General features: G+C 40.1%; 1 protein-coding gene across 1 annotated transcript in view; it reads left to right on the top strand.

Annotated features, from left to right (window-relative positions):
• Window positions 1-12,707, top strand: part of Zbtb40 (zinc finger and BTB domain containing 40) — an 80,358-nt gene that overhangs the window by 30,963 nt on the left and 36,688 nt on the right. The window contains exons 2-3 of the mRNA XM_048350454.1: window positions 6,728-7,491; window positions 8,306-8,439. Coding sequence (XP_048206411.1) covers window positions 6,728-7,491; window positions 8,306-8,439 — 898 coding nt within the window. The remainder of the gene's footprint in view (window positions 1-6,727; window positions 7,492-8,305; window positions 8,440-12,707) is intronic.

The following is a 12,707-nucleotide window of genomic DNA, read 5'->3' on the forward strand; positions in this document are numbered from 1 at the left end:
AGCTATATTCTTTTTTTTTTTTGGCCAGTCCTGGGTCTTGGACTCAGGGCCTGAGCACTGTCCCTGGCTTCCTTTTGCTCAAGGCCAGCACTCTGCCACCTGAGCCACAACACCCCTTCTGGCCGTTTTGCGTATATGTGGTGCTGGGGAATCGAACCGAGAGCTTCATGTGTAGGAGGCAAGCGCTCTTGCCTCTAGGCCATATTCCCAGCCCCTGAGCTATATTCTTTCCTTCAGCCCCTCATGGATCCCCACTTTGTGAGTGGGTGGTGATTACAGATCATTTTAATATATTATATAATTAAAAAGATGAATATTGGTATAGCAAAAATTCAAAAACTTTTTAAATGGATATGGAAAAATATGAACAAGGGAGAAAAATGGTAATCACAGTCACTACCAAATAATGAATGCTAACTACTGCTTCAAACACTGTTCTTCCTTTCAACAGCTCTGTGATATGTGATGCGTACTTCTATTTTCCATTTTACAAATAAAATGTAGCCCAGAGTGGTTATTTAACTTACCCAGGGTCACATAGCTAGTATGTGCAGGGTAGAGCTCAAAGCCAAGCAGTCTGATGCTGAGGTGTATATTCTCAAACCCTACCATCCACTGCTTCTGTGAAATAAAGTAAAACATGGAAGTTGATTAGGATTAGGGGGTTTTGGCGGGCAAGAGGATGCCAAAAAATAACAGATTTACTGTTTGTTAAGTATATATTAATGTGTAAGGATATAAGGAAATAGAAGCTGAGGGCAGGTTATTACTATTCAAATTTCTGGATTTCTCCATTTCGTTACTGATTCAAAAACCTCTACCACCACTTTACCTTTATCATGGTAAATTAGTTTTGTGTTTCTACTTTTTATAATTGGAAAATATAGTATGTACTCTTTTATATGTCTGGTTTCTTTGATGTAACATAATATTTTGAAGATTTATCCAAGTTGAATGTGTAATAGTCTATTCTTCATTAGAAGAATTTATACACAGTTCCTTAAGTAATTCTATTATTTCACACTTCCAACAGTATATGAGAGCTTCACTTACCCAATATTTTCACTAACATTTTAGCTATTTTAGTGGATGTGATGTTTAGCAATTTCTCTGCTTGCTCTTTGTTTCATACATATTATCTTTTCTCTCTGGCTCATTTTTCCCTCCTATAGTTAATTCTCTCAGTGAGAAGTCCCTGAAACTCCTAATTTCAAATGCAGTCTCTAATGATTGTTTATTATCTTGTAGATACTTGGTGGATTGGTATTTCACTTAATTTAGAAAACTTGCTTCATTTCTCCTGCTATCTATCATTAGTAACAAGAAGCTTATCAGTATGGTTGTCATTCTTTTGTAAAAAGTACCTTTGTTTGGTTAACTTAAATTCTTTTTTTCTGTGTTGTTGCTATTTTTGAAGTTTTTATTCTGAAGACTGGCATTTATATCTGTATTTAGTTTTGGAAAGGTCTCAGAAATTATGCCTTGAGATTGCTTCTCTACATGTTCTCTCCATCTGGAATACTGACTGAAATGCACTTCCAGCCTGTCTCTAGTCCATGGCCCTTAACTTTCCTTCATTCTTTTAAACTGCTACCTTTGGAGCAATTTTCTCAGGCTTCTCTTCATATGCACTAATTTTATCTTTCACTATTTCTACTCTAACTCTTTTTTTACATACTGCCTATTCTTTTGTCATACTGTCTTTTTTTTTTTTTTTTGCCAGTCCTGGGCCTTAAACTCAGGACCAGAGCACTATCCCTGGCTTCTCTTTGCTCTAGGCTAGCACTCTACCACTTGAGCCACAGCACCACTTCTGGCTTTCTCTATATATGTGGTGCTGAGGAATCAAATCCAGGGCTTCATGTATACGAGGCAAGCACTCTACCACTAGGCCATATTCCTAGCCCTTGTCATATTGTCTAGTTCTTTCATTACAGCTTTAATTTATCTGTTTGGGAAAATTACGCCAATTTTTGTAGCATTTTATAGTATTCTATAATATTATGGTTTTCACTTTTTAGATATGCTGTTTCTCCTGTTTCCTACATAATAGTGGCTTTCTTTCATGGTGAAGTCATATGATTCATTACATTTGTGACTTTTTATGCTTTGTTTTTGTGAGAGAATGTGGGAAGCTCTCTCTTCATTGTTTTATTTGTATCCTTCAACTCCAACACCTGTTTGCATTCCTTTCTCTCCCTATAGGTATACTCTTTAGCACATTTGATTTTAAAAAATCTTGTACTATATGTGTAGCCTTAACTAACATATAGCATTACTTTGATTATGTTCGCAACTAGATCTATTATGCACTGTTATACACTAGATCTCATTTATGCTTTTTACTCAATGCTGTGCACTTAAGATCTAGCCATGTTTCTGTCTCAGTAGCACAACATTTCTCCTAATACACTGTATTCCACAGTATATACTTCACATGTTTACTTATGCTTTCCTTAAGAATGGACATCTAAATTGCCTCTCATTTCCCTACTACCACAAACAATGCTCCAGTGATCTGGTTATATTGCCAAGTGGACCTTTATTAGAATTTGTGTAGGGTCTGTGCACAGGAGGAGGCTTCTTGGGTTACATGGCACATATGTGCCAGGCTTCGCTCTACCCACCCCCATCCACATGTGTGAGGGGGTGGTCCTTGGCCAGTAGGGATTATTCGCAGAAGCGGAGACCCCCAAAGCAGCCTCAGTTCGCATGTGGTCGCGAGACTCCTGCCCAGTTCCCATCCCAAGGAAGACATGGGGCGCGTGGGTGTCCCGGAGAAAGCCTCATGGGCGGTCTAGTTTATTCAAAGGAGGTGCCAACAACTTATACTCCCAGAGGCGCGCACAGGAGAGGGGCTAATGATTGGCTAAAAAGGACTGTCCCTCAGGTGATGTAATAGAACTTCCTCTATGGGCAGAGACCACAGCCCCCCAAGGACTGGGTTTCTGGGGTCCCCACCATTGCACATGTGTTCACCCCCCCAACCCCCCCCTTTGCTTCTCTTCTGGTTGAAGCCGGAAGGTGGGAGGGAATACCTTCCACACAGCCCCAGGGCTGGGAGAAGGGCAGTGTCTCTAAGGGAGCCCTAGTTGCCCTTCCTCCCTTAAAGCCAAGCTGAATCCCCAACACATATGTACAACATATCTTCCTAGTATTACCAGGCTGCTTTTCCAGAACAGCATATCATTTCTATACCCATCAGTGATACCCTATATTCAAATCCAGGTTCAATCAACTTATTCTTTGGCCTTGGAGAAATTATTCATCCTCTCTGGGTGTTTTAAAATCTATACATTTTAATAATACTGATATTAAAACAGACTACCCAAGCAGTAGGGTTAGATATTCTCAAAAAACCTTCTTTGAGCAAGCTGAAAAAATTTATATGAATCAGTGAATGCCTAGCAGTGTCAGCTGTGTAGATATAGATGTGGTTTAGGGCTAGAACTGAACAACAAAATGTATATTCCTTTGGGGGAATTTTTATTTTTGTTAATAAGTATTATTTTTAGAGCAGTGTCAAGTACACAGTGAAATTGAGCAGAAGTAGAGTTTCTGTATACTCTTTCTGCCCCTGATGTGTATGCAGTCCCCCCACATCAACACCGCACTTCACAGTGGTGCATTTCTTACATATACCAAAGTTCTGCCCATGCATCTGTCTTATCCACAGTCCATAGTTTATGTTAAGGCTCACTCTAGGTCTTGGACATCTATGGATTTTGATAAACATAAAATAATAGATCTACAATAGTAGATATATACAACATTTCCACTCCCTAAAATGTTCTCTGCTTTGCTGCAGATTCCATCAGTGCTTCTCAGGTGATTTGTTTCCTAGTAGAATGGATGACTTGAGAATTGGAGTTGGGTATTTCTTTTCCCAGATAGTTGGTTCTGCCTGCACCCAATTTTAGGGAGAAAGACAGTGATCTCTCTTCTCTGACAAATCTGAGGAGTTGTTAAGTTTTCAGCATTTTAATTATTGTTATGCTAGAGTGCTGACTTCTAAGCCCTAGAAGTATTAGGTCTTGGAAATATTTTTACTTCTATTTTCAAGTGTCAGTTTCAGATGTCAGAAAATGTTAAAATAGTGGTGAATGAAACAAGAACCAGCTATAATTCTCTTATAAAGGCAAATACTTTTTTTTTAAAAAAAAGTCTCTCTTCATACAAGTTAGATTATACAATTTTGTCATCCCCAAAGGATCCTCAGACCCTAATCTGTACTAGATATCTCCTCCTCGAGCTGTCTTTTTTTGTATCCGGATCAATTCATCTAGCCTATTCACCAGACCAGGAACCTGAGAGAATAGAATTGTGTCTCCTTTCTTCACACCCATTCAGTTCCCAAGTCATGACAGTTGTTCTAAATAGTGTTTGGATCCGCCTATCTCCTTTATTACCACTTCTCACCCAGTCCTTCATTGATTTTTCCCCTGATCTGCTGCAGTAATACAGCCTATCTTTGACATCTTTTATCTTCACAAATTCTGAGTGACATATATTTAAAAGGCATATCTAGCCATGTGGCTTTCCTGTGTAAAAGTCCTTTAATGGCTCTCATAGTCTTTAGAGAAAATCCAAGCTCCTAGGCATGACCTGTGTATCCCTCTGTGCCCAGATCTCTTATGCTTGTTGTGACTCTCTCAATCCCCTGCTTTATATTCTAGTATCACTGCACTCTTTATAATCTCACCTTCTAATCCTACCCCCACCACTCAAGGTGCGTTCTTATCTGTGTGCCTCATGCCGTGTCCCCTGCCAGGAATGCCTTCTCCTTCCTCTTTCACCTTATCCATATCTACGTATCTTTAAGATATAGGGCGCCTGTTACCTCTTCCTCAAAGCTTTACTCTAACTCTTGAATCCTCCACCCACAAACTGGGTTTTTATGTGCAGATCTCTGTCATTATGTTTCCCTTTGGTTATTGGTACTTTCTACTGGCTAACCAACAATATTGTGGCAGGCAGAATTTTCAGTGCTGGGATGCAGCAGATGGTAATCCTAATGGAGCTTACATTTTAGTGCCAGAAGTAGATAATAGACAACTGAGAGCATCACATCTGCAGGTGGTAAGTGCTACCATGGAAAGCACATTTAAGGATAGGGATAGGAAGCTCCTTTTTGGAAAAATGATCAGAAGACACCTTACAAAAAATAGATTTGAGTATTTCCTACCTAGAAATCCTTGAGGCAAGAATCCCCCCCCCCCCCGATTTTGGAATGTCTACATATATATTAATGAGATATCTTGGGGATAGAACCAAAAGCTAAACATGAAAATCATTCATATTTCATGTAAGCCATCATTTCTTGGCCTCCTGGCTAAGATCGGGTAGTATCATATACATCTAATACATAGAGCCTGAAGGTAATTTTACATAGTAAATTTAGTAATGTTGATGTGAAATCAGATGTGGTAATTTCACATGTATTATTATATTGATGTTCAGAAAGTGTTCTATTATGGAGCATTTTGAATTTTCAGGTGTAGACTCTCAACCTATATGACCTTTGACAGAGACCTGGTAGAAAGAAGTAAGGCCAGCTAGGCATGTGTGTAAACAAAGCCTGTGACTGAAGTGCTCAGTATGTTCCAATTCAACAAGGCAGGTGGTGTGCTGAGAGCTGAGTGAATGAGGAGCAGAGAGGTGGAAGATGAGGTTAGAGACTAATTGATAACCACTGGATTGTACAAGGTTGTGTAGGCCATTATAAGGACTTTGACTTACTCAGACTGAAAGCCATTTGAAATTTTTGTGCAAAGTATGATGAACTCTGGCTGGGTAATACGAGACAAGTTGAGAGCATGGTTAGTACATTATTGCAGTAATCCAGATAAGAGGTAATAATGGCTTGGCTGACCATATCAGAGCCAGTAAAGGTGAGAAGTGACTGGATTTGGCATATAGGTAGGTGTTTTGGAGATAGAGCCAACAGGATTTCTGAAGGATGGAATCTATGGTATGAGCAAAAATAAGAATCACAGATGAATTCCGGAGTTTTAGTCTGAACAACTAGGGAATAGAATTTCTGTGAAGTGGGAAAGATGGCAGGAGTTTTAGAGATACCAAGTTTCAGAAACCAGGGTGGAAGTGTACATGTGGAGTTCATAGGAAAGGCTGGAGTTAGAGAAGTGAAGAAGAGCTGCCAACAATAACAAAAAGAACTGATGGCGAGACCCCGGTGAGAAATACAGAGTGGAGGGGGGGACGATGATTCCTGCCAAATGTCACAGACAGCTTGAATTCACAGAGGACATTGGGTTTTCAGTCTGTCTGGGTTTGTCTCTTCCAATTGACTGACAGCTCCTTTGGAGCAAGAGTATCATATAATAATGTAGTTAGGGCTTTTAAGACAGTGGATACTGCAGGCCAGTTCATTGCTGCTTTTCCTTTGTTTGCTGCTTCTCTTGGATCCTCAAAGCTTCTGGCTAGTCTGTGGATTGGGTAGGAAATGTCTTTTCCACCAACTTGTTGTGAGGATTGACTGAGATTGGCCACATAAAGCACTGTGCCATAGTTCCTTTCCTATACCAAAGCACATACTAATTACTATAAATTAATATTGTTAAGAATACCTGCCACACTCTCCCTACCTAGTAAAGCAGCATTTGTTTGAGTAAATCAGTGAATTGCCTTAGAGTTTGGTCGGCATTTGTGTTAGGCCTTCTTGTGTGCTTGTGAAGTTTTAACATGGTGTTGTATTGGTCTCTCCAAGGCTGATCCTCACTGAGTGGACTCTGGAAGGAGAGTGGAAGAGAAGACCTGGAGGCCAAGCTGGCTTCATGGAGCTCCCCAACTATAGCCAGCAGCTGCTGCTACAGCTATACACACTGTGCAAGGAGCAGCAGTTCTGTGACTGTACTATCTCTATAGGAACCATCTACTTCAGGGCTCACAAGCTAGTCCTGGCTGCTGCTAGCCTCCTCTTCAAAACCCTCCTGGACAACACAGATACCATCTCCATCGATGCCTCTGTGGTGAGCCCTGAGGAGTTTGCCCTCTTGCTTGAAATGATGTACACTGGCAAACTACCAGTGGGCAAGCACAACTTCTCCAAAATCATCTCTTTAGCAGATAGCCTGCAGATGTTTGATGTGGCTGTTAGCTGTAAAAATCTCCTGACCAGCCTTGTAAACTGCTCTGTCCAGGGGCCAGTGGTAAGGGATGTCTTGGTGCCATCCTCAGAGATTTGCAGGAAGGAAGCTGCAAAGCCTCAAGTAGAAGTCCTTTCTTCTGAAGGTGCCAGGGAGACTCCTTCTTCTTTGGAGGGGTTTAACACTTCAGGGAGCACTGGGAAAGCAGAAAGCCAGGAAGCCATCCCGGTAGTTCCACGGGAAACGAGTGCAGATTCTTCCACTGCCAAGGAAGTTCAGGGGAACACAGAGATGCCAGTGGAGACTCCTCTTCTGCCTAAAGTTTGTCCTCCCTCCCCTGTGGAACAAACCTTTAGTGAAGCAAAAAGGGCAAGCACAGAACCAGGTAATGCTTTTAAGTCAATGTTTAATTCCATTTAAATTTATACTTACTACCCAGCGCCAATGTCTCATGCCTGTGATCCTAGCTACTCAGGAGACTGAGATCAGGATCACAGTTCAATGCCAGCCCAGGCAGGAAAGTCTGCGAAACTCTTTTATCTCCAATTAACCACTCAAAACTGCAAGTGGAGCTGTGGCTCAAAGCCTTGAGCAGAAGAGCTCAGGAATAGTACCCAAGCCCTGAGTTCAAGCCCCACTACAAAGGAAAAAAAAAAGAACTATATTTACCAATTACTAAATTCCATGATCTTTATTATTTTATTTGTTTTATTGATAAATTTATAACTTTTTTTTTTTGGTGTTGTAATCCTAGCTACTCAGGAAACTGGGATCTAGAATCTTGGTTTGAAGCCAGCCAAGGCAGGAAAGTCCATGAGACTCTTATCTCCAATTAACCACCAGAAAACTGGGAGTGACGCTGTGGCTCAAAGTGGTAGAACACTAGCTTTCAGTAGAAAAGCTCAGGGACAATGCTCAGGTCCTGAGCTCAAGTCCCATGACTTGGGGGTGGGGAAGTCTAAGTATAGGCACAGAGCAGAAAAGAGTACTGAAATAACCATGTCCCACTCCTGATGATTACCACTATCTCCAGCAGCAGAGGATGCCCCAGGAGGAAGCAGTGTGGGAAACTATGTCTACCCCTCAGTGCCAGTGTGGTAGATGGGTAGGCTGTGACCTGGAGGCTTTTGGACAGCTGAAATTACTTTGTAGTCATTTTAAGTAACATATCACTGTGTTTTGTTTTGTTCTACATTCAGAGTGTGAGGGGAAACAATTCCAGTTGAATTTTCTCCTAGAAAATGAGAATGTCTTTTCAGATGCACTCTTGGTTACCCAGGATATTTTGAAGAAACTGGAAGAATGCTCAGAAATTAAAGGCCCACAGAAGGAGGTAGGTGCCCATGAGCTTCCTTTTGTTTCTAGCTTAATGTCCCATGGTACTTTGTTAGCTTCCCATATGGAGAGGAAATATGAACATGCAAAATATCCCAGGGTTTCACATTTCTCAAAATTGCATACTTTTTTTGATCATTTATGCCCTAAAGTGCAGTTGCATATAAGTACTGGCAAGATGGTTTCAGAAGGAATTTATATGTTGATCACCACAAGAGTCTTAGCTGATAACCAATTTTTTAAATAATTTATTTATTAATTAAACAAATTTTTTGGACAAGGTGTTGTGCAAAAGGGGGTACAGTTACATAGTAGGGCAGTGTATACATTTCTTGTGATATCTTACACCCTGTTTTTCTTTCCCTTCCCTAGGTCAGGTAGATATATATACATTACACAGTGTACCAAAAACATATACAGTAGCCACGTGGCCTATGCCAAAGGAAATTCGCCTAGGGCTTTAAATGTAATGTCATCAATAGAGCTTGCTTATCCTTGTCTTATGTGAACGTACATACATAGCTTTTGAGCTATTGTGATTCACTGAGAGGTCTATTTTTGACCTTTATATGTTGAGTGGTTGTTTGATTTTAGTTACATAATGTAGGGTCACTGACCCAAACTTGTGGGAAATACCATTTGACAAGAAGTTTTTCGTTTCAGAGACCTGGTCTCTACTGTCTCCCCCTCCCCCCACCTTAACAGTCATATATCAAGGAGATCATGCCCCTTTGTTTTCTGTGTTCTAGGATTGTCTCGCTCAACATTATTTGTTCAAGTTCTGACCATTTCCCTGCAAATAACAATATTTCACCATTTCTAATTGCTATGTAGTATTCCATTGTATTTAGGTACCATATTTTTTGGATCCATTCATCTGTGGAGGGGCATCTGGGTTGTTTCCATATTTTGGCAATTGTGAATTGTGCCACAATAAACATGGAAGTACAGATGTCTTTTTGATATCTTGGGACCTGTTGTTAAGGATAGATGCCTAGGAGTGGAATGGCTGGGTCATAGGGTAGGTCTATATTGAGCTTTTTGAGAAACCTCCATACTGATCTCCAAAGTGGTTGTACTAATTTGCACTCCCACCATCAATGGAGAAGGGTTCCTCTTTCCCCGTACCCCCTCCAGCATTTGTTGTTGCCTAAGTTCAGAATATAGGCCATTCTAACTGGAGTGAGGTGGTATCTCAGGGTTGTTTTTATTTGCATTTCTTTTACTGCCAGGGATGTTGAACATTTCCTCATATGTTTCTTTGCCATTTTTTGCTTGTTCTTCTCTTGTGAAGTCTCTCTTGAGCTCCTTTGCCTATTTCCTAATTGGTTTACTGGGCTTGGAGGGCCTTAGTTTTTTGAGTTCTCTGTAGATGACAGATATTAGGCCTTTGTCTGTTGCTGTGCTGGTAAATATCCTTTCCCATATCGTTGGCTGTCTTTCTAGTTTGGTGGCTATGTCCTTAGCTGTGCAGAAACTTTTTATTTTGTAGTAGTCCCATTTGTCCAGTCTCTCCCCTATTTGTTGTGCCCCTGGGACTCTATTCAGGAAGTTCCTTCCTGTGCCTATAAGTTCTAGCATCTTTCCTACTTTGTCCTTCAGTACTTTCAAGAATTCAGGTCTGATGTTGAGGTCTTTGATCCATTTTGAGTTGATCTTGTTGCATGGTGATAGGCTTGGGTCTACTTTGAGCTTTCTGCATATGGCTGCCCAGTTCTCCCAGCACCAGTAGTTGAAGAGGCTCTGTTTTTTTCATTTGTCGAATATCAGCTGACTGTAAGAGTGCGGTTTCATTTCTGGGTCTTCAGTTCTATTCCATTGGTCTTCAGGTCTGTTTTTATACCAATACCAGGCTGTTTTTTGTTATGATGGTCCTATAGTAGAGCTTGAAGTCTGGTATTGTGATACCTCCTGCACTGCTTTTTTTGCCTAGAATTGCTTTGGCTATTCTAGGTCTTTTGCTGTTCCATATGAATTTATGGGTTGCTTTCTCTATTTCAGTGAAGAATGTAGCTGGGATCTTGATAGGGATTGCATTGAATTTGTATAACAATTTGGGCAATATGGCCATATTCACTATATTGATTCTGCCTACCCATGAGCATGGGAGGTCTTTCCATCTCCTTGTGTCTTCTTTGATTTCCCTTTTTAGATATTTATAGTTCTCATTAAATAGGTCCTTCACATTTTTAGTTAGGTTGATCCCTAGGTACTTTATTCTTTTTTTAGCTACTGTAAATGGTATTATTTTCATAATTTCCTTTTCGGCTTGTACATTGCTGGTGTACAGAAAAGCTGCTGACTTTTATGGATTGATTTTGTATCCTGCTACTTTGCCAAAATGGTTTATTAGGTGTAGGAGTTTGGGGACTGAGTTTTTTGGGTCCTTCAGATATAAGATCGTGTCATCTGGGAATAGGGATAGCTTGATTTCTTCCTTGCAGATGTGGATCCCTTTGATATCCTCCTCTTGCCTTATTGCTATGGCTAGGGATTCCAGCACTATGTTGAACAGAAGTGGGGAGAGTGGGCATCCTTGTCTTGTTCCTGAGTTTAGGGGGAATGATTTAAGTTTCTCTCCATTTAATATGATGTTAGCAGTTGGTCTGTTGTATATGGCTTTTATTGTTCTATGGAATGTTCCATCTATTCCTGTTCTCTCCAGAGCTTTTAATAAGTATGGATGTTGTATTTTGTCAAAGGCTTTTTGGGCATAGACTGAGATAACAATGTGATTCTTGATTTTAGTTCTGTTGATGTGGTGGATTACACTGATTGATTTACAGATGTTGAACCATCCTTGTGTCTGTGGGATGAAGCCTACTTGGTCACGATATATAATTTTCTTGATCAGTTTCTGGATCCTGTTAGCTAATATTTTATTGAGGAGCTTTGCGTCTGTGTTCATTAGTGATATTGGTCTGTAGTTCTCTTATTTTGTTGGATCTTTGCCTGGTTTGGGAATGAGTATAATATTAGCTTTATAGAATGAGTTTCGGATTTCTCCCTCTGTTTCTATTTCACGGAAGAGTTTGAGGAGTATTGGTATTAGCTCCTCACTGAAGGTTTTATAGAATTCATTGGTGAATCCATCTGGGCCTGGGCTTTTCTTTGTTGGGAGGTTCTTGATTACCCTCTATCTCGCTGTAAGTTATTGGTTTATTTAGTTGATTTATTTCTTCTTGGTTCAGTTTGGGCAGTTTATATTTTTCTAAGAATTGATCCATTTCTGTAAAATTATTGTTTTTTAGTGAGTAGAGGTTCTGGAAATAGTTCCTTATGATTGTTTGAATATCGTGTGTATTTGTTGTGATTTTTCCGGTGGAGTCCCTGATTTTCCATATATGGAGTCTCTTCTCTTTTTTGTAAGTCTTACGAGGGGTCTGTCAATTTTATTTATTTTCTCAAAGAACCAGCTTTTAGTCTTATTTATTTGTTGAATGGTCTTTCTATTTTCAATCAGATTTATCTCTTCTTTAATCTTTGTGATCTCTCTCCTCCTAGTCATTTTAGATTCGATCATTTGTTTCTCCATTGTTTTAGTTTCATCATGAGGTTATTCACCTGCTCTGCTTCCATTCTTTTAATGTGAGTGCTGAGGGCAATGACCTTGCCCCTCAGTACTGCCTTAGCTGTGTCCCATAGGTTTCTTTGTGATGTATTTTCATTGTCATTGTGGCTTATGAATTCATTAATTTCATCCTTAATTTGGTCTGTGGCCCAAGTGTTAGATAACAGTGAGGGGTTTATCCTCCAAGTATATGTATAGCCTCTGTGGTATCTTTTGTTATTGAGGGTTACCTTTATTCCACTGTGGTCAGATATAATACATGGGATGACGTCAATACTTTTGTATTTGCTGAGGTTCTTTGTGTGGGCTATGACATGGTCTATTTTGGAGTATGATCCATGGGCTGCTGAGAAGAAGGTGTATTGGGTCTCTGTAGCATGAAAGACTGTACAGATCTATTAGATCCATTTGGGATATGGTGTTTCTTAGGTCCTCAGCTCCCTTGCTAATCCTCTGGATGTTGGATCTGTCTCTTGGAGACAGTGGGGTATTAAAGTCACCCACTATGAATGTGTTTCGGTCTCTCTTGTTCTGTAGTTCTGTATTTGCTTGACATATGTAGGGCCTCTTTTGTTCAGTGAGTATAAATATATCGCTGTGATGTCTTGATTCTGGATTTTTCCTTGTATTAAAATGTAGTATCCTTTGTCTTTTTGAGTTGATTTTAATGAGAAGTCCAGCTTATCTGAGCTCAG

The sequence above is a fragment of the Perognathus longimembris genome, chromosome 7 (assembly GCF_023159225.1).
Source record: "Perognathus longimembris pacificus isolate PPM17 chromosome 7, ASM2315922v1, whole genome shotgun sequence".
In the NCBI taxonomy this organism is placed as follows: Eukaryota; Metazoa; Chordata; class Mammalia; order Rodentia; family Heteromyidae; genus Perognathus; species Perognathus longimembris.